General features: G+C 55.4%; 1 protein-coding gene across 2 annotated transcripts; it reads left to right on the top strand.

The window, feature by feature from the left end:
- On the top strand, window positions 1–27,676 carry ADGRD2 (adhesion G protein-coupled receptor D2). 2 transcript variants are annotated; one of them, XM_070452657.1, is made up of 28 exons: window positions 1–279; window positions 811–917; window positions 1,123–1,264; window positions 1,414–1,511; window positions 2,069–2,132; window positions 2,491–2,703; window positions 3,022–3,663; window positions 4,057–4,155; window positions 4,507–4,592; window positions 4,862–5,143; window positions 6,327–6,438; window positions 7,166–7,300; window positions 8,017–8,140; window positions 8,764–8,869; window positions 15,313–15,368; window positions 15,914–16,040; window positions 17,450–17,553; window positions 17,812–17,914; window positions 18,205–18,358; window positions 18,913–19,046; window positions 19,134–19,249; window positions 20,095–20,215; window positions 24,342–24,383; window positions 24,519–24,572; window positions 24,651–24,765; window positions 25,334–25,392; window positions 25,685–25,715; window positions 27,395–27,676. In XM_070452657.1, the coding sequence occupies exons 4-28, from the start codon at window positions 1,476–1,478 to the stop codon at window positions 27,400–27,402; spliced, it is 3,123 nt and encodes a 1,040-aa protein (XP_070308758.1). In that variant the 5' UTR covers window positions 1–279; window positions 811–917; window positions 1,123–1,264; window positions 1,414–1,475; the 3' UTR covers window positions 27,403–27,676. The 2 variants fall into 2 exon arrangements, with proteins under 2 accessions (XP_070308758.1, XP_020727732.2); XM_020872073.2 differs by lacking the exon at window positions 1,123–1,264.
- Window positions 27,677–27,946: the final 270 nt, after the last annotated feature.

The following is a 27,946-nucleotide window of genomic DNA, read 5'->3' on the forward strand; positions in this document are numbered from 1 at the left end:
GGTCCTGGGAGAGCTCCAGGCGGAGAGCTCGCCGACACCAAACTCTGGTCCCCGAGACCTCGCAGAGGTGAGCCGATCATAGGCACCAGGCGAAGCCGGTGAGGAGCCGGGCTGTGAACAGGGGCGGGATCAGCGCAGGTGAAGGGGAGCCCTTTGCGCCGCCCCGCTCCCCCGGGGCCCATCAGCCTACGAGGGATTCCCCGCTGGCCTCTTGTGAAGAAGGGACGTGCAGTGGGGCGACCAAACTTCGCCTCTCTTCTGAATGCCAACGAGTGTTCGGTGAGCAAGGAAGGGGGGTGCCAGGGAGTTTGTGGGGACAAACACGGACAAATGTGAACAGAGCGGCGGGCAGTTAGCAGTTATTGAGTCCACACTGTGTGCCCGGACCAGACTCTTAAAATTCCCCCACCGACTTGGGGTTGGGGGTGGGACCCTGGGGGACACAAGTGCTGTTTAAAAGAGGGGGGAGGTGGCAATAAGTTTGGTGCTTTTCAGAGTCCAAAAAGTGTGACTCTCCGGGTCCTCCCAGGCTGGGGTTTGATTTTCACGCTTACAGAGTTGATCTGGGAAAGGAGAAAGGGAACGAGTTATCATTGGTGATGGCTCTAGACTTCCAGGTGACCTGAGGCCGAATGGTGGGACCCAGTGGGGCATTACTTGACTTCCAGTGTTTTTTGAGACCATTTGTGCCTGGCCAGGGCTCTTTCAGACCTGAACCCCACCCCCACCCCTACTAGGCTGCCAAGAGCAACCCCCAAATCACCTGTGATTAGGGTCTCCTCAGCTAACTACAGCGCCTGGCGGTGGCAGGTCTGCTGCAGGTGCTGGGTGGATGGAGTGACGGCGAGCTGATTTGTAGGCGGTGCCTCCGAGGGAGCGGGAAGCCAGTCTGGGAAGGAGGGACAGCGTGGCCAAAGGTCTGGAGAAGGGATGCGGCCTGGGGAAATGGGAGCAGCGTGGGGAGCAAGGGAAGGGTGGCTGTGTGGGCAAATGATGAGGCCAGAGAGCTCAGCAGAAGCCTGATTGCAACAGAGCCTTGAATGCCAGGCTGAGAAGCGCAAAGAACACGAGGAGACCTACAGGGTCGGGGGCTCACTCTCCCACCCCCCACCCCCACCTCAGGAGACCCTGCTCTTGGCTTCGTCCCTCTCTGGCCAGTGGGCTGTTGCTGTCCCCACCCTACTCCCCACCAGCTCACCAGGGCTACAGTGTTTCCCAGCTGCAGTCCTGGAAGAGGCTCCTGGAGACCATCCCTTTTGTGCAAGTAAATGTCATCCCCCCTGCGTGGGCCATCCCATCCTGGGCTTCCAGCCCAGTGGGGTCTGGGAGCCAAACAAGGGGCAGGATGGCAGAGTGGGTAGCACAGCAAGGCGGGACTCGGAGCTGCCTTCCCGTGCATTTTTCCTTCCTCAGTCTATACCGGCCACGCCCGTGATCTCTGCTGTTCCTCGCCTGCTCCTCCTGCTGGATCCAGAATGGCCCCCTGGTGCTACTGCCTCCTAGCCTTCCTGGTACCCGAACCTCTGGGAGGCACAGGGTGGAGGGGAGGAGGCCAAGGGGACTCAAAGATGCTAGGCTTCCAAGTGGCCACCTCACATCATGAGGTAACTGCAAAGGTTACACAAGCTAAGTCCCCGGCACAGAGCTAGAATAAAGCATCCACTAGATGCTAGGGCTTCCCTGGTGGTTCAGAATCCACATGCAATGCAGGAGACTCAGGTTCGATCCTTCGGTTAGAAAGATCCCGTGGAGAAAGGAATGGCAACCCACTCCAGTATTCTTGCCTGGAGAATTCCAAGGACAGAGGAGCCTGACAGGCTACGGTCCATAGCATCACAAAGAGCTGGACACGACTAAGCTACTAACACTTTCACTTTCACTTCAGATGCTAGGAACAGGCTCAGGGCAATGAAGTGACCTGCCTAAGATCACACTCTGGGTGAATCCAGGTCTGACTGCATGAGTCTGCTACCTCCACTGTACCCCGCTGAAGCACATAGTAGACATTCAATAACAGCACATATGGGTGTGGGGATCTGACTCAGACCCCACCTGTCTTCTCTCTCAGATAAGGAGTCTCTCTGGGACCCCTTCCAACTCTCCAGGTGAATCAAGGAACCCTTGGGTCACAGGTTGGTATGAGGGATGCCCCAGAGAGGCTCTCCCCTTCCCCAGCTCAGCCAGCCCCTGGTCCATGTGCCACACTGGCCTGGAATGCAAAGGAAGGAGGATGTGCAGTCTAGTTCAGCCCCACTACACCAAGCCCTGGGCTGAAAGCATCACTCCTGTCCATGTCATTCCTACCACTACACGTCAGATGACACAACAGACCCAGCAAGGGGACAAAACTTGCTAGCATAGCCAGGGTTCAGCCCCCTCCAGCCCCGAATGTCTCCAAGCACAATGTCCTTGGCTCTGCCACCCCACTCACCCAGCAAGGGTCAGATGCCCACACACTTCTCCCCCATAGACCCTTCTCCCACCCGGCAGCTCCAGTGGCCCCTGGAGAGGTAGTGGAGACTGCAGACGAGGTGTGCAAGTTCCCAGGGCAGCGGCTGAGCTGGTGGCAGGCCCAAGAGTCCTGTGAGCAGCGGTTGGGTCACCTGGTACTGCCACCCCCAAATGGGCTCCTCGCTGCACGGCTACCTGACCCCATCTGGGTGGGCCAAAGAGAAGCCCCTCTGCGAAGACCCCTGCAGAGGCGTGAGTTTGGGCTGGGGCTTTAAAAATGGGGGCTGGGGGGAGGGTGCTTTGGTGACCTCAAGATAGCAGCCTTCTGTGACAGTCTTTGTGGTTTGAGCGCAGAGGAAGTCGAGTGGCAATCTCAGATTCCCTTGTCCTGGACTGAGAGTAGAGGGTTTACCCTTGGGTTAGGGGCACTGGAGTCCCCATTTCTTCCTTCCCGAGGGAGGGAGGCACCCAAAGCTTAAGGGGGTGGGCTTTGCAGATGTGACAATGGGCTGTCAGAGGCGGGACCGTGTGTGCAGGTGAGAAAACTGAGGCGGAGGCGCATCCCTGCAGGCGCGCGCGCCACGGCCGCACTGATGTTCGGGGAGAGATCCGCGGACCGGGCTGCTCGACTTCGGATGCCTCTGCCCGCGCTGGGGGAGCTGACAGCGTGCGCGCACGTGCAGTGGGACGCCACCTCGTCCGACCCGGCAGCACTCTTCTCGCTGGCTGTGCCCACGCTGGCCAACGCGCTGCAGCTGCGAGCCTTCGCTGAGCCGGGCGGCGCCGTGCACGCAGCGCTAGTGGTGCGCGGGCATCACGCGCCCTTCCGCGCTGCCTTCCGCGCAGACAGCCGCTGGCACCACGTGTGCGCCACGTGGGAGCAGCTCGGCGGGCGCTGGTCGCTGTTCGCCGATGGGCGGCGACGCGCTGGGGCGCGGGGCCTGGGCGCCGGCCACCCGCTGCCACCTGGCGGCATCCTCGTGCTGGGCCAGGACCAGGACTCTCTGGGCGGCGGCTTCTCAGCGCGCGACGCCTTCAGCGGCAACCTCACCGACTTCCACCTGTGGGCCCGCGCGCTGAGCCCCGCGCAAATGCTCCGGGCACGGGCCTGCGCGCCGCCCCCCGGCGGCCTGCTTTTCCGCTGGGATCTGGGCGCCCTGGACGTCACACCCTCGCTGCTGCCGCCGGTGTGGGTGCGGCTTCTCTGTCCGGGTACGGTCTGTCCCTCCTCCTGCCTGCCAGGCCCCGCCCACCTTTGGCTCCACCCACAACCTCCTGGCTTCCCTACCGGACCCAGCCCACCTCTGCCAACCGAGCCACACCCAAGTCCGGCCACGCCCTCTCCAGGCCTCCTTTACCTAGTACCTAGTCATGGCAGCCTGGAGGGACTCGCTCTCCCGTCCCCAACCCCGCGGCCGCCTTGCTCTGCCCAGTGCTGGTTGCAGCGCTCCTCTCTCCGGTTCCCACGTCGCCCCCTAACTCCAGCATCGCGCGTCCTGGTGCCCCCTCAGGCGTGCCGGTGCCTTCAAGGCCCGAATGGGCTATAGGTCGTGGAGACGGTGGGGAGCCAGGAGGCGGCCCTGACACTTCTCCCACCCTGGCCAGTGCCCTCAGAGGAGTGCCCTACGTGGAACCCAGGACCCCACACCGAGGGCTCTTTGCTCTGCCTGCAGCCGCTGCCCTTCCTCTGCTGCTACCGGACAGGTGCGCCGTCCGGCTCTGTTGAAGGGGGCGCTGGGTACGGACCAGTGTAACCTGAGGGAGCAGCAGTTGGCACAGCCTGGGAACTGGGAATCTTCTCAGCATCCTGGGGCCTCGGTGGAGTCTAGACCACAGATAAATGGGGCCATTCTGACCTGGGGGAGAATGCCAGATTGTGGGATTCACCTCAAGCAGGTGGTTTTGCCATTCTGTACCTCAGTTTCCCCATCCAGGACACCTAAGTCTCCAGACACACCGCCATCAGTGTGCCCAGCCCCTGCAAGCACAGGGTGGATGGGGCACCTCTGGGGAGGAGGTTGCCCAGGGCTCAGTCTGGCATCCACTGCTTTGCAGAGAAGTACAAGTGGCTGCAGGATGCCCAGTCGTGGCCTGGCCAGGATGTTATCAGCCGAGTCAATGCCTTGGCCAACGCTACTGTGGTGAGCCCCCTCCCAGGGGCACTTTGGGTAGCCTCCGTGAGCTTCAGTGTCCTCACCTGGAAAGGGGACACCCACCTAATGTGTGTGCAGGAATTAAGGTTGTTCACGCACCCATGCACTCTGAGAGCTGGGGGCTCATGAGTAGTTAGATCCTACCCACCAAGAAGACGGGCAGAGACCAAGCATATAGGCCCTGGTGGGGGGGTGGGGGGGGTGGGATCCCCCTTGTGACCATCAGACCCGCCATCAGCGGCTCCTCTGCCCCACAGCTCCTTCCTGACCCTCTCTCTGAAGCCCACGGAGACCTGTCCCTGACCGAGGCCGCCAGCTTCCTGAGCATCCTGGAGGGAGTCCTCGCAAAGGAGACAGCTCCACTGGGGCCAGCAGCACTGCTGGCTGTCCTGCGCTTTCTGAAAAGAGTGGCTGCCCTTGGGAGGTGGGAGCCAGAGCCCACGACAGGGCCCTGGGAGCAGCTGGGCCAGGCCGTCATGTCTGTGGCCAGCCTGGTCCTGGAGGAGCCGCTGGCTGGTGCATGGCTGTCAGTCAGTGAGGTGAGGCTGGCAGGGCTGGGCGCCACAGGGGCCTGGGCTCTGCTTCCTACCTTGCCACCCATTTGTGTAGCCATGGGCAAGTCAGCACCCATCTCCGAGCTCCATTTTGCCATCCATCTGGAGAAGCTTCTCATTTGTCTGTTTTATAAGTTGAACTTCCACAAACAACTGCTCTTGAACAACAGCTTCTGCAATTAAAAATTAAGAGCCACTAGTCAACAAGGGCCTCCCCTACCCAACAATCACTGACCACCTTATGTGGGAGGTTCACTATACTAAGTGTTCGGCCATGGAGAATAGAGACAGATGATGAGGGTGTTGGAAATCTCGTCGTGGCAGAAGTGGCTGTAGACCTGGGAATCATCAGCTCAAAGAAGGGAGAAAACACAGGGTCATGAACATCAACTTGAGACCTCTGGGGCTTCAGAGGCAGGCATGGTCCCCTGTGACCTCAGAACCGAAACCTGGGTTTGAGGGTGAGGTAGGGATGGCACAACCCAGGAGGCTGATTCTGTGGGATGTTCACCTCTCCAGGTGGTGCTCCCCACCCTTGGGAGGGTGTAACCCCACATTTTACTGAGGATCTGAAACACTGTGGAAGACTGGGGCAAACTGGACTCTGAATCTCAGTTTTCTTCCCTGGAAAATAGGGATGATCATACCTGGCTTGCTTAGGCAATGGACAGGAGTAGGTGTAAATCAGGTGACTTGCCCAGCACAGAGGAGGGGTCCCAACCATGCATGATCCCCATCCCTGCTCTGTCCTCACCAGCACCACCCACCAACACCACTCCCCCCCACCCCCATGGCTTTCTTTTAGAAGTTAAAACTTGAGCACCTGTCAGACCAAAGAGGCAAAAGGCATGGCACTGCCTTCTGAGTGTGCCCCATTGGCAAACAACCTACGAGCAGGCAGAGAGCACTGTGAGGCCTCCAGCTTGAGTCGAGGACAACGTGGCTTAGGACTGGGTTGGAGAAGCCGGAGAAGGTTCATCAGGCAGGGCCTCAAATATCAGGCTAAGGATCCAGGACTTGATCCTGGATGCCCTCAGGCAGAGCCTCTGAGGGTCCAGAGCAGGCGGGCCACCTCCCAGATCCGTGAGAATGTGTTAACCCCAGCAGTCAGGGCAGGCGGCAGTGGGGTGTGGAGCGTGAGAGGGGCTCAGCTGTGGCCTCCTCCCAGGTGGTTGGCGGACCCATGGCCTTGGTGGCAAGCGTGCAGCACCTGGCACCCCTGCTGAACTCCATGCTGACCTCTGAGCAGCCTCGAATGCACCTCCAGTACCACCATGCTAGTGAGCCTGCCCCAACCTGTCCCACACAACTGGGCTGCGGGTGGGACCTGGGCTCAGACATCCTCCTCAGCGCTCATCACTGGGAGTTCTCCGACTCCCACCAATTCTCCTTTCTGTTTCTGCCCTGGTCCATGCTGTGTACTCCATCCAGAATACTCTCTTTCTTGACCTCCTAGCAAACTCCTATACATCCTTCAGAACCCTGCTCGAGCATCAGCTCTGCTAGGAAGACTTCCCCAGTTTAAGCTCTCTCCCAACAGTCAGTTCCTGTCTCCTCTGTTACCCTGGTATTTTGAACTTATCTTTTGTTGCTTCTGTGGCAATTAATATGATTCAGCCTGAAGCTCCCTGAGTACCAGGGCTGTTCCTGAGTCATTTCTGCATCTCAGGACCAGACTCGGTGAATGTTTGTGTTACGGATTGAGTGGGGAAGCACTGACAGTGGAATGTCAGGCAAAACTTGGGTCTTTCAGGGGCCCAGTGGTTTCTGGCAGCTCACTGATATTCAGGATCTGCCGTCCAGCGACTCCCCCTTCTCAGTCACCCTGTCTCCCTGGACTCAGAAATGTCAGATTTACCTCAGCCAAGTTGCTGAGCCTCTCTGAGCAGGAATGGTGGCCTCCTGGATGAGTGGCAGGGACAGGGTAAACAGACCCTGCCAGCTGGGCCAGCCCAGCTTGAAGACCTCCCTCCTGAGGTCCAGCCACTCAGCCCCGTTTGACCCCAGGCCTGGAGGTGCGGCGCCTACGCCTGAGGGAGGCCAGCATGGAGGGCTACGTGTTCACGGTGCCCGGCGGGCATCCAGAGGGGCCTGGCCACATCCGCATCCCCGCTGCTGAAGTGAGGCGGCTCCTCGGGAAAGGTGGGCGAGGGGGACGGGTGGTGGGACCCTCAGGGCTCTGGGTCAAATCTCAACCATCAAAGTTCCTAGCTCTACTGTTGTGAATAAGTCACTTCAGCTTTCAGAACTGTTTTCCCATCTGTAAGATTATTACTCGCCTCATTGGATTGTCCTGGAGAATCCCATGGACGGAGGAGCCTGGTAGGCTGCAGTCCATGGGGTTTTTAAGAGTCGGAGGCAACTGAGCAACTTCACTTTTACTTTTCACTTTCATGCATTGGAGAAGGAAATGGCAACCCACTCCACTGTTCTTGCCTGGAGAATCCCAGGGATGGGGGAGCCTGGTGGACTGCCATCTATGGGGTCGCACAAAGTCAGACACGACTGAAGCGACTTAGCAGCAGCAGCAGGAGCACTGGATTGTTAGGAGCTTAAACACCTACCCCATAGTAGGTGTTCACTTAGTCTCCTCCCCTCAAACCCCAAACTCCACCTGGGGTGGAGGATTAGGATAAGGGGCAAAGGGCTGTGGAGCTGCCAGCTTAAGCACGTCAACTATGGCTGGTTGAAATTCTGGCTCTGCCCACTTCTCTAGTGTGTGATCTCTGGGAGGTCATTTAACTTCTATGAGCCTTGGTTGCCCTATTTGTAAAGTGGGCAGAGCTTTTCCCTCGGGACCGACCTGTGGTGCCTGCTCAGCCACTGGGTGGGTCTCAGGCCTCCTCCTGTTCATCCAGGCCTCTCTGGAGTCACTGTGATCCACAGCTGGTTCAGCTCGAGTGTCTTCCAGCACACCCTGGGGGCCATTGGCCAGGAGCCTCGGGCTCCTGACAGTCCTGAACAAACAAGCAGAATGCAGAGGTGAGTCCCACCCAGTAGGCTGCCGAGGGCCTGGATCTCCTCCCCAGGGAAGGCCAGGCCTCCATCCCTTCCCAGAACCCACCCCCACTGTGGTGGGCAAATCTGCCCTTGGCAGCCCATGGCAAAACCTGCTCACCCCTGACACACACAGATTTCTGGGCCTCGAAAAGATGTGCTGGTGGGAACATGGCTCGATTCCTGTCTGGGGTCCCGGCTCCAGTATTGAGTCTCCGGGAGGGAATAGAAAATGAAAATGTTAGTCGCTCAGTCGTGTCTTGACTCTTTGCGACCCTGTGGACTGTAGCCCATCAGGCTCCTCTGTCCATGGAATTTTCCAGGCAAGAATATTGAAGTGGGTTGCCATTTCCTCCTCCAGGGGATCTTCCTGACCCAGGTTCAAACCCTGGAGGGTCTCCTGCATTGCAGGCAGATTCTTTACCCTCTGAGTCACCAGGGCAACCAAATTACCAGCAAGAATGGAACCCAGGTGCCCTAATTCCCCGCACAGGGCTTTTGCTAATGTTTCTTTGGACTTAGAGGTATCATCTTTGATGACCTCAGTCATGTGTGACCTCTCTCCCACAGACCCCTGGTGCCCTTAAAAGCTCCCTTTCTCCCCACAGATTCCTAAGCACCCAGGTGGGGTCAGCCATCATCTCCTCTGAGGTGTGGGATGAAACTGGAGAGGCCAACACAGCTGTGACCTTTCACCTGCAACACCAGACCCAGGTACTGTGCGATGCTTCTGGGAAACAGCCACCTGGGACAGTTATCCTGGTTGGGTGCCTACCCCCACCCCCTCCCCCCACACACACATCCCAGTATTTGTTCACTGGAGAACCAAGGTCTAAAACTGTTCAAGAAAAATACACATCCACAAGCCATCCCATTGTCTTTGAGAGAGGGGGAAGGGAAGTAATGCATTGCATGCTTACTTTATGGCAGATGCCTTCAATAAGCTGCATTCATTTAATCTTCCAACTGCCCAGTCCACAAACATGAGCTTAGGGAAGCTAGTGTGCCTGGTACAGAGCTGGGATTTTGTTATCGTGTTTGTTTAAGTGGCAGAGCTGGGATTTTGTTATAGTTCTTCATGGCTCAAAAAACTGGTGGTTCTCATCAGATCACATAAGGAGATGTGAGAGCCCCACCTTGCAGTGTGCTTTGTAAGCATGAAAGTAACCTGAATGTCCATCAACAGGAGACTACTTTAAAAGCCTTGTAGGGACTTTCCCGGATGTCCAGCGGCTGAGACTCAGAACTTCCACTTCAGGGGGCACAGGTTTCATCCCGAGTTGGGGAGCTAAGATCCTGCATGCCACGCAGTGCACCCCCTTCCCCAACAAAAAAGCCTTGTAGAGCTACACAATAGAATGTCAGCTGAGGTTATGTAAGGAATGGGGTATTTTGCTATAAACTGACATGGAAGTATCAGCAGGATATGTCATTTAATTCATTACATGTAAAACACAAATTCCTTCTTGCTTTTGAAGCTTTAGAGCATTTTAGGGAAAGTTAGAGTCTGCTTTCCCCACAACCACCAATCCTGGACACATGTGCCCACACACTCACACACACACACACACACACACACACACACACAAATACACTCATATACCACAGCTTATGTCTTTTGTATATCATCTCAAAACTTCTTAAAAAATCAGATTAAAGTACATAAATCTACATATACTAAACCATCCATTGTAAGTGTACAATGTGATCAGTTTTGACCAGTGTGTGTACTCATGTGCTGCTGCCCCCAGTCAAGATACCCAGCTTGTCCGCCTTCCCCAAAGACTTCTTCAAGCTCCTTCCCCATCAGCCTTCCCCACTCTGACCCAGGAAATCACTGCTTTGCTTTCTGTGACTCTAGATTGTCTGTCTTTCCTAAAGTGTTATATAAAAGGAATCATATAATGTGTACTGTAGTCTGGCTTCTTTTGCCCAGATGTTGGTTTTGAGTATCATCTATGGTGTTGCTTGTTGTTGATTCTAATGGTTTTGTATTGACATCTCATTGTGGTTCTAAGTTGCAATTCCTTGAAGATCAATGATTTTGAGCATCATTTTATATACTTATCAGGCATTCATGCATCTTCCTCTGTTCAATATAAGTTCAAATTTTTTTCTCAGTTTTCATTCATTTTTTTAATTAAAAAATTTTGAGATGTCATTGGGCTTTTTAAAATATAGGAAATATTCTTTATTTTTTTTTTCAAAAATGTTTACGTTAGCCTGCTATTTCCTTTTCTGATCACTGAGATTTCTCCAAGCAAACCACACGGATCCTCTCTCTCTTAATTTTGTTGCTGTATTCCCTCCACCCTTTTCTCCCTGCCCCTGCCCCACCTGCACTGGCAACCAGTCTGTTCTCTGTATTTTATGAGCCTGACTTTTTTTATAGAGTCCCCATATAAGTGAGATCATAAGGTATTTGTCTTTCTCTGACTTATTTCACTTAATATAATGGCCTCAAGGTCCATCACATTGTTTCAAATGGCAAGATTTCATTCTTTTTATGGCTGAAAAATATTCTGTTTTATATATGCATGTGTGCAGGTATGACCTAAATCAAATCCCTTACGATTATACAGTGGAAGTGACAAATAGATTCAAGGGATTAGATCTGATAGACAGAGTGCCTGAAGAACTATGGACAAAGGTTTGTGACATTGTACAGGAGGCAGTGATCAAGACCATCCCCAAGAAAAAGAAGTGCAAAAAGCCAAAGAATAAGCAAGAGAGTTCCAGAAAAACATCTACTTCTGCTTAATTGACTACACCAGTCTTTCACTGTGTGGATCACAACAAACTGTGGAAAATTCTGAAAGAGGTAGGAATACCAGACCACCTTACCTGCCCCCTGAGAAATCTGTATGCAGGTCAAGAAGCAACAGTTAGAACTGAACATGGAACAACAGACTGGTTCCAAATCAGGAAAGGAGTACGTCAAGGCTGTATATTGTCACTCTGCTTATTTAACTTATATGCAGAGTACAGCATGAGAAAAGCTGGGATGGATGAAGCACAAGCTGGAATCAAGATTGCTGGGAGAAATATCAATAACTTCAGATATGCAGATGACACCACCATTATGGCAGAAAGTGAAGAAGAACTAAAGAGCCTCTTGATGAAAGTGAAAGAGGAGAGTGAAAAAGTTGGCTTAAAACTCAACATTCAGAAAACTAAGATCAGGGCATCTGGTCCCATCACTTCATGGCAAATAGATGGGGAAACAATGGAAACAGTGAAAGACTATTTTTTTGGACTCCAAAATCACTGCCCATGGTGTCTGCAGCCATGAAATAAAAACGCTTGCTCCTTGGAAGAAAAGTTATAACCAATCCAGACAGCATATTAAAAAGCAGGGGCATTATTTTGCCAACAAAGGTCCATCTAGTCAAAGCTTTGGTTTTCCCAGTAGTCATGTATGGATGTGAGATTTGGACTATGAAGAAAGCTGAGCGCTGAAGAATTGATGCTTTTGAACTGTGGGATTGGAGAAGAATCTTGAGAGTCCCTTGGACTGCAAGGAGATCCAACCAGTCCATCCTAAAGGAAATCAGTCCTGAATGTTCATTGGAAGGACTGATGCTGAGGCTGAAACTCCAATACTTTGACTACCTGGTGCAAAGAACTGACTCATTTGAAAAGACCCTGATGCTGGGAAAGATTGAAGGCAGGAGAAGGGGACGACAGAGGATGAGATGGTTGAATGGCATCACCAACTTGGTGGACATGAGTTTGAGTCAGCTCCAGGAGTTGATGATGGACAGGGAAGCCTGGTGTACCGCAGTCCCTGGGGTCGCAAAGAGTTGGACACAACTAAGCGACTGAACTGAACTGAATATTCTGTTTTACATTTTTATATATGCATGTGTGCATGCTAAGTCGCTTTAGTCATATCCAACTCTGTGTGACCCTATAGACTGTAGCCTGCCAGGCTCCTCCGTCCATGGGGATTCTCCAGGAAAGAATACTGGAGTGGGTTGCCATGCCCACCTCCAGGGGATCTTCCCAATCCAAGGATCAAACCCAGGCCTCCCACATTACAGGAAGATTCTTTATCAGCTGAGCTTTCAGGGAAGCCTATACACACACACACACACACACACACACACACACACATATATACACACGCCACTATATATATATTTATGTGTGTATGTATATATATATATATATATATATATATATACACACCACTATATATATATTTATGTGTGTATGTATATATATATATACACACACACACCACAGTTTCTTTATTCTTTCATTCATCAATGGACACAGGTTGTTTCCATATCTTTGCTTTAGAAAATAATGCTGCAGTGAACATGGAGGTGCTTATATTAATATATTTTCTTTTTAAGAAAACTTTTTATTTTGTATTGAGGTGTAGCTGATTAACAATGTTGTGATAGTTTAAGGAGAACAGCGAAGGGGCTCAGCCATACATATACATGTATCCATTCTCCCCCAAACTCCCCTCCCATCTGGGCTGCCACATAACATTGAGCAGAGTTTCATGTGCTGTACAGTAGGTCCTTGTTGCTTACCCATCCAGATAAGCAGTGTCATATATCATTTCTGAATTAGTATCTTCATTTTCTTTGGATATATATAGGAGTGGAATTGCTGGACCATAAGGTAGTTTTATTTTTAATTTTTGGAGGAACCACTGTGCTGTTTTCATAGTGGCTGCACCAATGTACATTCTCACCAGCAGGGTATGAGTGCTCCCTTTTCTCCATTTCCTCGCCAACATGTTATTTCCTGTGTTTTTGGTAATAGCCATCTTAACAGATGTGAGGTAATATCTCACTGTAGTTTTGCATTTTCCTTATGATTAATGATGTTGAGCATCTTTTCATGTACTCATTGGCTGTCTGTATGTCTTCTGCCTGTGTTTAACTGCATAGTTTTGGCTTTTAAATATTTTTGCTATGTCAAGGAGCTTAGCACCTATGTTTTTTTCTAGCAGTTTTATGGTTTCAGGTCTTAAATTCAAGTCTAGTTCAGCGTTGAGTTAATTTTTGTGTATAGTATAAGACAGTAGCCAAGTTTTATTCTTTTGTGTAGTGAAGTGAAAGTCGCTCAGTTGTGACCCCATAGACTATACAGTCCATGGAATTCTCCAGGCCAGAATACTGGAGTGGGTAGCCTTTCCCTTTTCCAGGGAATCTTCCCAACCGAGGGATCGAACCCAGGCATCCCGCATTGCAGGCAGATTCTTTACCAACTGAGCCACAAGGGAAGCCCAAGAATCCTGGAGTGGGTAGTCTTTTGCCTATGGCTGTCCAATTTTCCCAACATCATTTATTGAGGAGACTGTTCTTTCCCCACTATACATTCATGGCTCCTTTGTCATAAATTAATTGACCATACACACAAAGGCTTATTTCTGAGCTCTCTATTCTGTTCCATTGATCTGTATGTCTGCTTTTATGCCAATCTCATACTGTTTAATCTCTGTATCTTTGTAATGTTGTTTGAAATCAGTGAGTATGATGCCTCCAGCTTTGTTCTTCCTCAATTTTTAAATTATTTGTATTACTATTGAATTGTAAGAATTCTTTATATATTTTGGATACAAGTATTTTGTGAGCTGTATGTTTTGTACATAATATCTCCTAGTCCGCGGATTGCTTTTCTTAACAGTGTTTTTGAAAAATAAGTTTTAAATATGATGAAATCCAGTTTATCAATTTTTCTTTTGCATGGCTTATGCATTTTGCATGATGTCTAGGAAAACTTGCCTATCCCAAGGTCACAAAGATATTCTCAAAGGAGTTTTTCATTTTAGCCTTTACATTTATAGATTTATTTCAGTTCATTTATGCATATTTTGTTGGGTAGGGGTTGACTTCATATTTTTCCATATAGACATATTTTGCTATATCCCATTCCAACACCATTTGTTGAAAAGATTATTCTCTCTCCCTTGAACTATCCTGTCACCTTTTTGAAAATCAATTGTCCATATATGTGTAAGTCTATTTCTGAGCTCTCTATTCTATTCCCTAGATCTATACACTAATCCTCTATGTCCTGATTATTGTATTTGTTTGGTAAGCCTTGAAATCAGTTAATGTAAGTCCTCCAACTTTATACTTCCTTTTCAAAACTGCTTTGGCTGGCCTAGGGTCTTCACATTGCTGTATGCCTTTTAGAATCAGGGGACTTTCCTGGCAGTGGTTAAGAATCTGCACTTCCACTGCAGAATGCATAGGTGATCACTGGTCATGGAAGTAAGATCCTGCATGCCGTGTGGCACAGCCAAAAAAACTGTTTTTTAGAATCAGCTTGTTAATGTCTATGGAAAAACCTACTGGGATTTTGATTGCGACTGTACCAAATCTCCCAAATTGAAATAAGATGATGAACTAGCATCTTAACAATGAGTCTTCCAATCCTTGATCAAGGCATATTGCTGCGTTTATTTAGATTTTCTTGCATTTTTCTCAGCAGTGATATTTAGTTGTCAGTGTACAGGTCTTGAGGTTTTTTGTTAGATATACTTCTAAGTAGTGTGGGCTTCCCAGGTGGCTCAGCAGTAAAGTATCTGCCTGCAAACGCAGGAGACGTAGGTTCCATGCCTGGGTCAGGAGTATCCCCTGGAGGAGGAAATGGCAACCCACTCTAGTGTTCTTGCCTGGGAAACCCCATGGACAGAGGGGCCTGACAGTCTGCAGTCCATGGGGTCACAAAGAGTAGGACATGACTTAATAACTGAGCATGTATGCACCGCTAAGTAGTAGAGAGTTTTTGATGTTTTTGTAAATGGTGTTGTTTTCTTAATTCAACTTTAAATTGTTCATATAAGTTTATAGTAATGCAATTGATTTCTATATAATGATACTGTATCCTGCAGGCTTGCTAAACTCACAGTACTTCCGGGAGCTCTTTTGTGGAATCCCCAAAGGATGGACATTTAGTTCATTCCTAGGATTTTAACCATATTAACCATAATGCCAGCCTGCAACTCAACTCACTTCACCTTCTCTGTGCCTTCCCACTAGCATTTTTCTCCAACCACTGCACCCATGATTTATACAAGGCAACCCCCAGCCCCTCAAACACGTCTCCACGTCTCCCTGCATCTACTGATCTCCCTCCTTGCCCACGTGCGCTCACATATCTGCCCTGTCCTTGTTGGCTGCCCGTAGGCCTTCCCTCCGAAGCTGGTGGAGCCTGTCTGTGCTTTCTGGAACTTCAGTATCAGGTGAGTTTCCAAGTTCTTTAAATAAGGCATTAAAAAACAAACAAAAAAAAAGACATCCATTCCACTTGAGGATGAGGCAGGACTCAAGTGAGTTTTTGGCCTCCATTCATCAGCTTCCTTGTGGGGGTGGTTCCAGGCCCCACTCAGCTGGGGACAAACTGGGGCAGAAGAGCCTGTTACTCAGGAGGTACTGAGCTCCCTGTCATAGGAGCTATGTAAGCCTACTCTATGGACTTAGAGTAGGGAGAGACTCTTCTGTGGAATGAGTGTTAGAGTTGATGATATATCCCAAGCCAGGGAATGAAGATTAATCACTGTTCCTTAGTAATTAATGCAGTTAATACTGATCACTGGTTTCAGCCCCATCCTCCCATTTCACAGATGGGAAATAGAGACCCAGGGAGGAGCAGTGACTTGCCCAAGGTCACATAACTGGATAGAGGCAGGGCACTGAGAGACCCCAGGGTTTGTGGAAAGGCTTCCCCCTGCCCCCACCCCCATGTGCAGCGCATCTCAAGAGCCCTCCATCCCCTACTCACCCCAAGCCCAGGCTCAGGGGGCTCCTGGGTCACCACTGGCTGCTCCGTGACTGCCCTGTACCAGGGCTCGACCGCCTGCTTCTGCAACCACAGCACCAACTTTGCCGTCCTGTTGCAGGTGTATGACGTCCAGGTGAGTGCTGCGGAGTGGGGCAGGGGAAGGTGATGTCAGGACCCAGTTTTAAAGGGTGAACAAGATTTGAACAGAAAGGTGTGCCAAGCAGAGGACCTCCTGAGCAAAGGCAGAGTCAAAGTTGCTCAGTTGTGTCCGACTCTTTGCGACACCTGGACTATACAGTCCGTGGAATTCTCCAGGCCAAAATACTGGAGTTGGTAGCCTTTCCCTTCTCCAGGGGATCTTCCCAACTCAGGGATCGAACTCAGGCCTCCTGCACTGCAGGTGGATTCTTTACCAGCTGAGCCGCCAGGGAGGCACAGGAGGCTGGAACTGGCGGATGAGCTACATTCTAGAACTGCGATGGGTCTGGGGCTTTCAGTGCAATGTCCATGGGGGGGTGGCGGTGGGCAAGGTGGGCCTGGGTCAGATCACACAGACCGGGGATGCCAGGCTCATGTGCTTGGGTGGTGGTCCTGTTGCAGAGGATGTGTGGAAGGGGGTGAAGCAGGCATTACCTCTGCACAAAGGAGCCCGCGGTGCCAGGAGTGAGGCTGGGGTGGTGACAGGGGAAAGCAGTGAGGGGCCTAGGAGAAGGGAGGGCCCCTGGACCCGGGAGCAGTGGGGAGACCCGGAGACTGGGCTGAGGGCGACGGGGTCCAGGGCCACTAGAAGATGAGGGACTCATTTCCGAGAAGGCTCAGGTGGGCAACAGATTTGGGGGACCACTGGTCTGGGGGCCGTGGGTCCTGTGGCCTAGTGCTCACGGCAGGAGGGGTCTCAGCTGGAAACAAGAGCTGGTAGGTAAAGCCGTGGCTGAGATGCAGTTAGAAGTAAAAGGAGCTTCGGCCACAGCAGGCCTCTGATAGGTACCAGCGTTTACAGACTGGGGGTGGGGGAAGCCAAATTCCAGGAGGAGGCCAAGCGAGGTGGGCTGGCTGGAGCCAGAAAGGGACTCAGTGGTCACTCACCAAGAGGTTGAGTGAGGTGGGCTTGAGCCCAGGAATGCTGGGGTCACTTGGCGTGTTGGGGAGCACACTAGAGAAACATGCCATCTGATGCAGTTTTCCTGTAAAAACAGAGCGTGGACCTTTGACACATCGTAAGTAATTCGTGCCAGCTCCTTACTCCTGCCTCAGCAGGTGGTTATCACATGCCGTCTCCTCCCCACGGGTGTGTCGGCCACTTCCCATCCAGTGCTGAGAAATCACTGAAAGCCGGGCCCCTGTTCAGGGAGAGCCAGCAGAGGAGGACATGCAAATGCTCATTATTAAGTGCCTGCTGTGTGCAGGCCTGGGGGGTGGGGGTGGGTATGGGGCGGTGGGTGTTGTCCTGGGACTTGCCGGCGGGGGCGGGTGAGGCCTGGTGCCGGCAGCGCAGGGTGGTGGCGGGGCTCCTGCCCTCCGAGGTCTCTGTCCCTCTTCCAGAGAGGCCCTGAGGAGGAGTCACTGCTGAGGACGCTCTCATTTGTGGGCTGTGGTGTGTCCTTCTGTACCCTTTCCACCACCTTCCTGCTCTTCCTGGCGGCTGGGTAAGGCAGGCTCACCACCCGCTGTGGCACCCTGGGCCCACCCCGCCCCTTGCCGGCCTCCACAGCCCTCCTTGGGAGGGCGTCCACCCTTGGTCCAGGTAGACCCCGATCCGGGGCCCTCCCCTGGGGCTGTGGGCCCCTGTGGAGCCGCCCTCTCTGCCTTCATCAGCCAGTTCACCCGGATGAGGGCGAGGCTGGGGCTGATGGGGGTGAGGGCTGGTGGTGGGGTCCCCGTTAACACCTCCCCTGTCTGTCCAGGGTCCCCAAGTCAGAGCGGGCCACGGTCCACAAGAACCTCACCTTCTCCCTGGCCTCCGCCGAGGGCTTCCTCATGGCCAGCGAGTGGGCAAAGGCCGACAAGGTGGGCAACCAGCAGGGGAGGCTTGTGGGCTCAGGGGTGGCTGGGAAAACACCTTCCGCCTTCTCTGGGTTGCCCCCCACCCCGTCCCACGTCTGCACCCGGCTCCCTTTCCAGGGAGGAGTAAGGCCTAAAGAGGAAAAACTGAATGTTGGAGCTGGACCCGGGGCGCTACCCAGGGACCTCACCTACTCAGACTGCTTTGGGTTGGCAATGCCAGGAGTGGACAGGGGACCCAGGGCGGACCACACCCATAACTGGCCTCAGTGGGGATCGCCCACCCTCCCGTCCAGGTGGCCTGCGTGGCCGTCACAGCTGTGATGCACCTTCTCTTTCTGGCCGCCTTCTTCTGGATGTTGGCGGAGGGGCTGCTGCTGTGGAGCAAGGTGGTGGCCGTGAGCATGCGCCCGGGCCCTCGGATGCCGCTCTACTACGCCACGGGCTGGGGTGAGGTCCCTCTGCTCCTCATTCGTGTCCTGTTCCCCTTGACTGTGCCTTGCATGGCCTCCATTATGCCCAATACCCACTGCCCCATACCCACCACCATGCCACACTCACCTCCTCCACCAGCACCCAGCACCACCTGGCGCCCAGCACCCGTGTCTTGACACAAACTCAGCTCCATCAACCTCCAACTCTACCCAACTCCAGTTCTTAATCCTCCTCCACTTCGACCACCTCAGCTCCTGGCCTCCAGCACCGCCTCCCTAATCTGGGAGCTAAGCCCCAGCTAAGCCCATGCCAGCCACCAGCCTCCAACTCTGCTGATTCTCAGCCCTAAGGCTTCAGCTCTGTCTTAGCTCTTCCACTTCCCAACCGCTCAGGGCTCCAATGCCACCCACAAATATCAAGCCCACCAAACCCCACTCCCTGGATCGCCCAGTGCCGCCGTTACACCCGCTACTATGGGACGGCTGGGGGCTGCAGCTCTGGACGAGGGCTGGCTCCCAGGGAGGACACAATGGGTGGCGTGGTCCTGAAGTCACTTCTTATCCCCCTAGGTGTGCCTGTGGCCATCGTGGCCATCACCCTGGCTATGTCCCCACACGACTACGTGGCCACTGGGCACTGCTGGCTCAACGTGCACACAGACGCCATCTGGGCCTTTGTGGGGCCCGTGCTCTTCGTGCTGACCGTGAGCGGAGAGGCCCGGGGGCCCTGCCGGGGAGGGATGGGTCGGGGGAGGGGGAGCCCCTTTTGCTCTCTGACACCAGATCTCCAGGCCAACACCTGCATCCTGGTCCGCGTGGTGATTGTCACCGTATCCAGTGCCCGCCGCCGCGCCCGCATGCTGAGCCCGCAGCCCTGCGTGCAGCAGCAGCTCAGGATCCAGATGTGGTGAGACCCCAGCCTGGGGGCGTCAGAAGAGGGGGGCAGGTGTGAGCATGCGTGAGTCCAGGGTGGGTGTGTGTGTGGCCACGTGCACTCATGTGTGCAAGGCTATAGATGGGTGTGTGTGTGCAATGTGTCCGTGCTGTGTGTGCACACGTGCTTATGCGTGTGGATGTGTGGATGGTAATGGTGAAGCCTGTGTGTATATGAGGGGCAGTGTAGGCACCAGCCACTGTCCTGGGGACTCACCATCTGCAGAAGGCACTGTCTCTGGTGGAGTCAGGTGGAGGGGACCCCTAAATGAGGCAGTCCCTAGAAGTTCAGGTTCAGAGTGAGAGTCTAGGTCTCTACCCCCGCCGGAACCCCATCACTACGGGACCATATCCTGCTGGAGGGGCCACCCCCCCACACCCCAGACCTTCCTCTTGGCCACTCTACCCTCTGCCAAGGGGAGGGCAACCCAAGCCAGTGGGGCCTTGAAAAGCATGGTTGCCCCCCTGGGGACTTGAGGAGGGGGAAGAGGAAGCCCTTCCAGATCCATGCCCCCTGGACTCACTGTCCAGGCCTCAGCCCTCCCCCTGGACAGCTGCCACTCCCTTCCCTTGAGCCAGGCTGGGGATGAGCCAGACTTGGACCTGGGACCCCACCTTCCTAGCTCCAGCACCCCCACTCCCTGCCACTCTGGGTGTCTGAGCTTTCCAGTTACACCCAAGTCCTGAGCCGCGGTCCCCAGTCTGCAGCTCCAGGCCCTCTCCAGATGCTTGCTGGGGACTGCCCTCCCCAGAACCCTGTAGGGACGCCCCCCCCCACCCCAGCCCCTGGCCTCCCCCAGCCCCGCCTCTGTCCTGCAGGGCCACGGTGAAGCCGGTGTTGGTCCTGCTGCCTGTCCTGGGCCTGACTTGGCTGGTGGGCTTGCTGGTGCACCTCAGCCCTGCCTGGGCTTACGCCGCCGTGGGCCTCAATTCCCTGCAGGTACCTCTAGGCCCTGGGCCACACACTGGAGCTCCGTGGGCGTGGTGGGCTGGTCAGGGGCCTGGGGAGGGAGTGTCCTCTCTCTCGTGGTCACCAAGGCAGTGGGGACACTGCCGGGAGGAGGGCGGGCGAGAGGGGACTGGGTCAAACCTCCAATCAAAGAGCAGAACCTCATGGAGGATTTTGTGGCCCATTAGACAGTTGAGGAAACTGAGGCCCAGAAGGGGGTGGCTAAGATGCCTGGCACCCTGATGCTCAAGGGCACAGCAGAAGTCCCAGCCTCCAGGCTGTGCTCAAACCACTTCAGGCCTTGGCAGGAAGCTAAGGAAGGGGGATGCAGGACGCCAGGGGCCTCTCCCTTTGGGGTCTGCAGGTGGCCTACTTGGGGCAGCATGAGATACTCCTCCAGTGAAAACAGCAGTTTAGAAAAGGTGCTGGTTGGAAGAACATGACCCACGTAAAGGAAGCAGTACCATGGGACCGCAGGAATCCTGTGTGCCCTTCTGGTTGCGTGTCCTGGAGCCACAGAAGTGGGTCAGACTAGGCACCCTGTCCTCAGGAGGTCTGCAGATCTATGGGGGACTCAGGCATGGCCACAAACAGCCACAACCCAGTGACTGAGTGAGTGCTGGGAGGGAGGTGAGTCCAGGTGGGCCCACCCGGCCCCTTGGCCTCCCTGGTACCCCCAGCACCTCTTCCTGTGGTCCGCACCAAGTGCTCCAGGGTCCTGGTCCATGGTATCGTCTCCCCCTGGGCCCTGGGGACTCGCCACCCTCTGCCAAGAGGTGTGGGAATGGAGAGAGGAAAGAACAGAGATGGTGGGGAAGCAGCAGACAGCTCAGGAAGGATGGAGGTCATGCCCGGGGTGGGGCCAGGAGAATGAAAAAAATCTGGGGTTCCCACGCTCTTCCCAAAGAAGCACGGCTTCCGCAGACGTGGTGGCGCTGAGCAGCCGGGGACACAGACGGACACGGAGAAGCCCTTCTTCCAAGCCCTGCACTCCCAGAGCTCCACGGGCTGGAATCCCAGCTCGGTCCACTTAGCAGAGAGACCCTGCCCAGGTCTCTCCGCCCTGCCTCAGAATGGCGGGCAGGTACCAGCCTCCTGTTGCTATGGCAACTACTCCAGCTCCATCCCTGCCCCTGGCCCTCAGGCGGGCAGACCTGCAGCCACAGGGCCAGAGCCCCCCTCACAGCCCTCTCCGCCTCCCTCTCAGGGCAGGTCCCTTCCTCTCTCGGTGTCTCGTTTACTTCGTCTCTGAGTTCTCCCTGAGATTCCTCCTCTGTCTCTCAGGCTCGGTCTCTGTCATAGACCCCTCTCCCTGTCCCCTTCTCCTCTGGTGTGGGTCTCACCTACCTCTTCCTGGATCTCTCTCTACATCGCCCCTTCTCTTGGCTCTGACCCCCTGTCTCTTGGTCCCTTCCCCTGCCTCTCCCTCTCTCTGAGGGTCACCCCTCTTGCCGCCCGCCCCCAAGCCAGCCTCAGACCTTCAGGTCTGGTGAAAGGAGAGGAGAAAGACTGCCTCATGAGGGGACAGAAGGCATGAGACCTGAGCCCACTCAGATGTTCCCGTGACTATCTCAGGGCAGCTCCCAAGTCGGCTCAGAGCCACGTTCTCTGAGTCCTTCCTGGATGCTTCCCTCCCCAGGCCCGGCCTTTCCCTCTCCTCTCTCTTCCGTCATACCTGCTGTCGCTCCATGCTGTTCTCTCCCCGCTCAACCTCCAGCCTCACCCTTTCTCATCTGTCTTGGGGCATAAGCTGGGCAGGACCTGCCCCAAGTGACCAGGGAGCAGGGCTGGGGCTGGAGGGATTGAAATCTGCCCGGACTCATTTATTTGCTCTTGGGGGTGGTTTGTTCCCGTCTGGCCTCTCTGCCAGGTTTTGTGCTGGAAGAGCAAAGTCTCAGTCCTGTGACAGGTTGGGGCTCACACTTTCCCTGTCTGAGGGTCTTGTTGAGAGGCCTAGACAAGCGGAGACAGGCCTCAGTTTCTACGTCTGTATAAAGGGAATCATAATCTCCACCTCATCGGATCACTGTTGGGTTCCATTGAGATGATATTTGCAAAGGGCAAAGCATAACCTGGCGCAAGATGGTTTCACTCAGCCGTTCAGCAAGTTCTTCCCCGGCGCCTGCCCTGTGCCTGAGCTGGGCTGCATGCTGAGACCGTGGTGGAGCACAGAGTCAAAGAATCCACCCTTGGAGGTCTCAGCCTGGGGGGGGGCACAGACAGACACCAAAGCCATACAACCGCAGTGTGGTGTGATTGAGATTGAGAGGTGCAAGGGGGTTAGTTGAGAGCAAATCAGGGGGCAGAGTGGGCATTCCCTGGAGGCGTGGTGCTCAGTGAATGCCTAAGTGCTGCATGGAGAGAGGGGAATAAAGTTTTAAGTTAGGGGAGCACAGTGAGATCAGATGGAGAGAGACATGGAGTCGGGGGAGCTGGTGAGAAATGGGGCAGGAGGGAACATGGGGGCCAGACCATGCAGGGTCCCCAGAGCTGGTGTGAGGAGCTGAGACTTCCACCCCTGCCTTGGAGGATGTTGGACAGTTTGCTGGTGTGGTTGGATTGGAGTGAATTTGTTTGGGTGTGAGGAGGTGGCAAAGAACCCACCTGCCAATGCAGGAGACGCAGGTTCGATCCCTGGGTTGGGAAGATTCCCTAGAGGAGGGTATGGCAACCCACTCCAGTATTCTTGCCTGGAGAATCCCGTGGACAGAGGAGCCTGGTGGGCTACAGTCCACGGGCTCACAAAGCGACTTAGCACAAGGACTGAATCAAAGGAGACGGGATGGGGGACACTGTGCAGAGAGCTGCAGGGGGAGCATGGGCCGGTATGTGGGGCTGGGAGCCCCCAGGGTCTGGCTTAGGGGCAGCGTTGGGGCTGGTAGCGACCCTGTTGGTGCCTGGGAGCCACGGAGACTAGTAGGGCCCTGGGGCTCCAGTTCTCAGCCCTGGGAAGCTAGAGGGCCTCAAGGAACCCACATCCCCTCACCTGTATCCTCTTGTCTGAGCCTCAAGGGAGGAACTGTTGCCTTTTGCATCATCCAGGTGGAAGGTGAGGGAGTCGTAAGCTCCACCAGCCACCTGCGGGTGGAGGTCCACACTTAGGCCTGGGACACATTGCTCTGTCCCCACCCCCAGCCCCAGGGCCCTCTCCATCAAATGGGGAGAATGAGCCTCCCTCCACCCCTCACCATGGAGCTGCTGTGAGGGTCAAGCACGCTGGTGCTTGGTGAGGGGCCATGGCATTGTAGTCCTTGAGTGTGTGGGGAGGAGCCAGCTGTTGTAGCAGGAGGCAAGTCCTGGCCGCATCCCCACTTCCCAGATAAGAAACAGAGGCTCAGAGAGGCATTCAGCTAGTGGAAAGCTGAGCGCCGAAGAACTGATGCTTTTGAACTGTGGTGTTGGAGAAGACTCTTGAGAGTCCCTTGTACTGCGAGGAGATCCAACCAGTCCATCCGAAAAGAAATCAGTCCTGAATGTTCATTGGAAGGACTGATGCTGAAGGTCCAATACTTTGGTCACCTGATGCGAAGAGCTGACTCATTGGAAAAGACCCTGATGCTGGGAAAGATTGAAGGCGGGAGGAGAAGGGGATGACAGAGGATGAGATGGTTGGATGGCATCACTGACTCAATGGATATGAGTTTGGGTAAACTCCGAGAGTTGGTGATGGACAGGGAGGCCTGGCATGCTGCAGTCCATGAGGTTGCAAAGAGTCGGACATGACTGAGTGACTGAACTGAACTGAACAATCAGAATGCAGTGAGATCTCTGTCTCTGGACCTCATTTAGCCTTGGAGCTTCAGGAGGAGGCGAGGCCGTGAGGACGGGGCAGGTCAGGGGGTTGGGGTGTGGAGGGATAGAGGGCAGAGAGGCTGCCTGGTGACCCGAGATTGAAGGCATATGATCCGGCAGGGCCAGGCCCTCCTGGTTCTCTTTGCCATGGAATGCCACAACTGCCCATTCCTCATCGTGGGTTGGCGGGCAGGGCAGGACTCGTGTTCACTGGCCAGTGTCTCTAAATGTCTCTGGGGCTGTCTGTGCTGTGGTGCCAGGCCAGGCAGTGGGAGATGGGGGCCTCCCAGGAGGTCACCCACCCTCACCCTGGGTCTGTCCCCAGGGGCCATACATCTTCCTGGTCTATGCCGCCTACAACGGAGAGGTAAGTCCTGGGACGTTGGCTGCTGCCGGGGTGGGATGTGGGTGGGGGCAGGTAGGGCTTACTTGTAGGGGGCTCTGCACCTGGCCCATGGGGGTCGGGGAGGGGTCCCAGCCCTGCCCCCGCCCCATCCTCCAGGTCCGGAGCGCCCTGCAGAGGATGGCTGAGAAGAAGGCAGCAGAGGCATTCACGGTGGGCAGGCCTGGGGACCAAGGGGTGGGAGGCCCCACCTCTGGCAGGGATCCCAGCGCTGATGCCCCTTCCTTTCAGGCTCGCTCCAGTCCCACGGGCCCGGGGTTCCACTCTAGACCCTCATGTCCCTGGGAGGTGGCCAGGGATGACCCCAGAGTCTTGGCTCCACCCCAGAGACACCTGGCTCTTAGAGGTGAGACCACACCCCCTTCCAGTCCAAGTGCCACCCGGTGCCCCAGTCTCCCCAGCACCCCAGTCTCCCCAGTGCCCCAGTCTCCCCAGTGCTGCAGTCTTCTGTGACTGCAGGACCTGGGGATGGCTTATAAAAGGCTCCTTTCCTCCTCCCACCCCCACCACCAGGCAACAGTTGTCCCTGGTGCCCAGCCCAGAGGCAGAGCTTGCCAGAGTCACCCTCCCTGGGTCTCCATGCAGAAGAGGTGTAGTGGGTTCCTGAAGGCAGGTAGATGGATGGGGTTCGGTGCCCTGAGACAGGGCATGGGTTGAGTGACTTCAGGTCAGGCCAGGAATTTGTATTTGAGCTCCTGCTTTTCCTGCTGTGTGCCTTTGAGCAAGTTACTTTCTCTCTCTGGGTCCTAGTTTCTTCAGCGCTAATCTATGAGGTAAATTTTCGAGTGGATTCTTAAGAGTTTTTGTTTTTTTTAATAAATGAGGTCCCTGTTCAGGGTAGGGGAGCAGAGAGAGACAGCCTCCTGCCTCAGTTTCTTACAAGTTCACCTGCTCAAATGTCTTCCCCCTTCTAGGAACCCACGGCCCCAGGATCCCCACAACCTTCTCCTCCATTGCAGAACCCGAGAGACCGGTGAGGCTGGGTCAGGGGTGGCAGGGCTCTACCAAGGGGCTGGCAGCTGTGACCTGAAGCTTAGGGAAACCACAGGGACCAGCGTGGAGCTGGGGTGGGGGCTTCTCCTGGGGACCCAGGGGGCCTCCTCCTTCAATTACCAGACTGAAAGGTGCTGGGGGCAGCTGGCAGAACCTGAATGCCAAGGCCCCCGGGGGTGGGGAAGTCATTGCCAAGGTAGCCAAGGGCCCCCAGAGCCAGAGGAGCAGAAGGAGAGGGGGACCACCCTCTGACGGACCTCCTCTGTCCCCAGGCAGTGGAGCTGACAGCGTTCAAGGCTTCCGGTACGGCTCCCACACCCCAGGTGGGGAGGGGAATGCCCCCCTTTTCCCCTTGGTGTCCGGACACTCCCTCAGCCCCACTGTGCGGAAATGGAAGTGATTTGAGAAGCAGCCCCACCCAGCCTCCCACAATTTGAGCGGCTCTTCCTGTCTCACTCTGCTCCTTGTTGGTGCCTAAAATTCCCCCGCTAGCGCCCGGGGGGCTCGGTCAGTGCTCTGGGGAGAGGCTTTCTTAGGCAGTAAGTTTGGGACCCCTTCCCCAGCCAGTGCTGCCAGGACGGCAGGGATCCACGGGCCTGCCTTCCTCTGTGCGCCCCACGCCCAGCCTCAGCCTCCCCACCTCACCTGCTCTCAGCGCTCTGGCCAGATGCGCGGTGGTCTGAGAGTTCTTCCAAACCCAACGAGGAGCAAGCGCTTTCCTCAAGGCCTCAGTTTCCCCACTGGACAGCTGATGGGGACGTGATGGGGTTGGGGGTGGGGACCTGTAGTTAGCAGGACAGGGCCAGGGCTGCCTGCTCCAGGAGCGCTCAGCCTGGCCCGAGGGAGGCCCCCGGGGACCGTGGACTCTGGCAGCCTCTCTGAGCCCGAGTTCCCACAGTCTTGAACTGGAGACAAGCCTCTGGGGGGCCGACTCAGCACTGCCCAGCCTCCGAAAGGTCGGGATTCTTTCCAGCCAGGGCCAGAGGCCTGCCTGTGGAGCTCTCAGCGGGGCTGGGCTATGTGCTAAACCTGGGCATCTGGTGGCTCCTTTCATGCGGTGACTGGGGAAAACAGGGGTGCGGTCACCCTCCCACTGTGCAGCTCCGAACGCTGAGGCACAGAGCAGAGCCCTTGACGAGCCAGGGGTCAGGCCCCCAGCCCCACAGACGAGGACACTGAGGCAGCAGTAGTTTCGTGGGGGTAAGCCTAGGCACATCTGAGCCTAGGTCTGTATGACCCCCGACTCCCAGCCGACCTGCGTCCAGGCGGATGTCCCAGTCCTTCCGTGTCTCAGCTTCCCCTTCTGCAAAATGGGCTGGAGGCGCCCCCTGCAGGCCTGCCTGGAGGGCGCAGGCGTCCTGCAGGTGGGGGGCGTGCCGAGCGGGCAGAAAGGCACCCCCCCCCCCCTCCCCGCCCATCACCCCGCTACACACCTCGGCTCCCAGCCCCCCAGCACCCGCCCCCGCAGGCGCAGCGTCTGTGGGAACAAGAGAGCGGCAGAGGCGCCTCTGCGCTCAAGTGACAGCGCCTTTGTCTCCGCTGAATGGGTGCGTTGCTAAGGCCCCTCGTAGCAACGGAGCCGCTTCCACCTCGGCCTCGGAGGGACCCCCATCCCGCACCGCCCTCCAGATGCCCTAGGGCCCCCCACCCCACCACGCGACCCACTCAGGTGGCCCGAGCAAGAAGTGCAGGGAAGTGAAGGCTGCCTGCTGTGTTTCTCTCCCAGGCCTGCCCCCGCCCCTCCCGAAAGCGCCTGGGCACCACCCCCACACATAGCCCGCACCCCGGCATTGCAGGGGTTCTCCGGAGGGAGAAGCTGAGGCTCGGAGAGAGGCTGAGAGAGACTGCCAGGGTCACCCAGGCCAGAATCCCACCCAGAGTCTCCTCCCTGCCTCAGTTCCCAGCCGTCTCCCATCTTGGAAGGGTGGGTCCCCATCTTGGTTCTCCGCCAGCCCAACGCACAGGGTACACTTTCCTCCCAGGTTTCTAGAGACAGTGCATGGGGACTTTCCTGCAAGCTCCACCTGCGGACCTCTGCAAGCCCACCTGGGGGCCCCTGCCGACCTGCGTGTGGACCATCACCCACTCCCAGGGCTTCAGCCTCTCCCTCCTGCCAGGGGAACCCCTGGCCCTGGAGCTCCTGCTTACCCCGCCAGGTCCCACAGCTCTGTCCCCAGCTTTCTGTCCTGACCGCCCCTCCCCTCTGCCCCTCCCTCCTGCCCCAAAGTTCTGACAGCCCCGTGGTGTCTCTGGTAATAAACGGTACTGCAGTAACTTTTCCTTCTCTGGGGGTCACCCTGGCCTGGGGAGGCAGACGGGATGCCAGGCTCCCTGGGAGGAGGGAGGAACAAGCTACTGCTTTGACTTTGGGACTCAAGACGGACCCAATTTCACCATCAGAATAGGTGTAGCCAACACTAATTAGCACCTACTGAGTACCTAGCCAGAGAAGGCAATGGCACCCCACTCCAGTACTCTTGCCTGGAAAATCCCATGGGCGGAGGAGCCTGGTGGGCTGCAGTTCATGGGGTTGC

The sequence above is a fragment of the Odocoileus virginianus genome, chromosome 2, assembly GCF_023699985.2.
Source record: "Odocoileus virginianus isolate 20LAN1187 ecotype Illinois chromosome 2, Ovbor_1.2, whole genome shotgun sequence".
Taxonomy (NCBI): domain Eukaryota; kingdom Metazoa; phylum Chordata; class Mammalia; order Artiodactyla; family Cervidae; genus Odocoileus; species Odocoileus virginianus.

Coding starts and splice junctions, on each gene's coding strand:
- ADGRD2 (XM_070452657.1), top strand. CDS start 1,476: ATGGCCCCCTGGTGCTACTGCCTCCTAGCCTTCCTG. Junction 17,554..17,811: donor CTGCTCTTCCTGGCGGCTGG/GTAAGGCAGGCT, acceptor CTGTCTGTCCAG/GGTCCCCAAGTCAGAGCGGG. Junction 24,766..25,333: donor GAGACACCTGGCTCTTAGAG/GTGAGACCACAC, acceptor TCCCCCTTCTAG/GAACCCACGGCCCCAGGATC.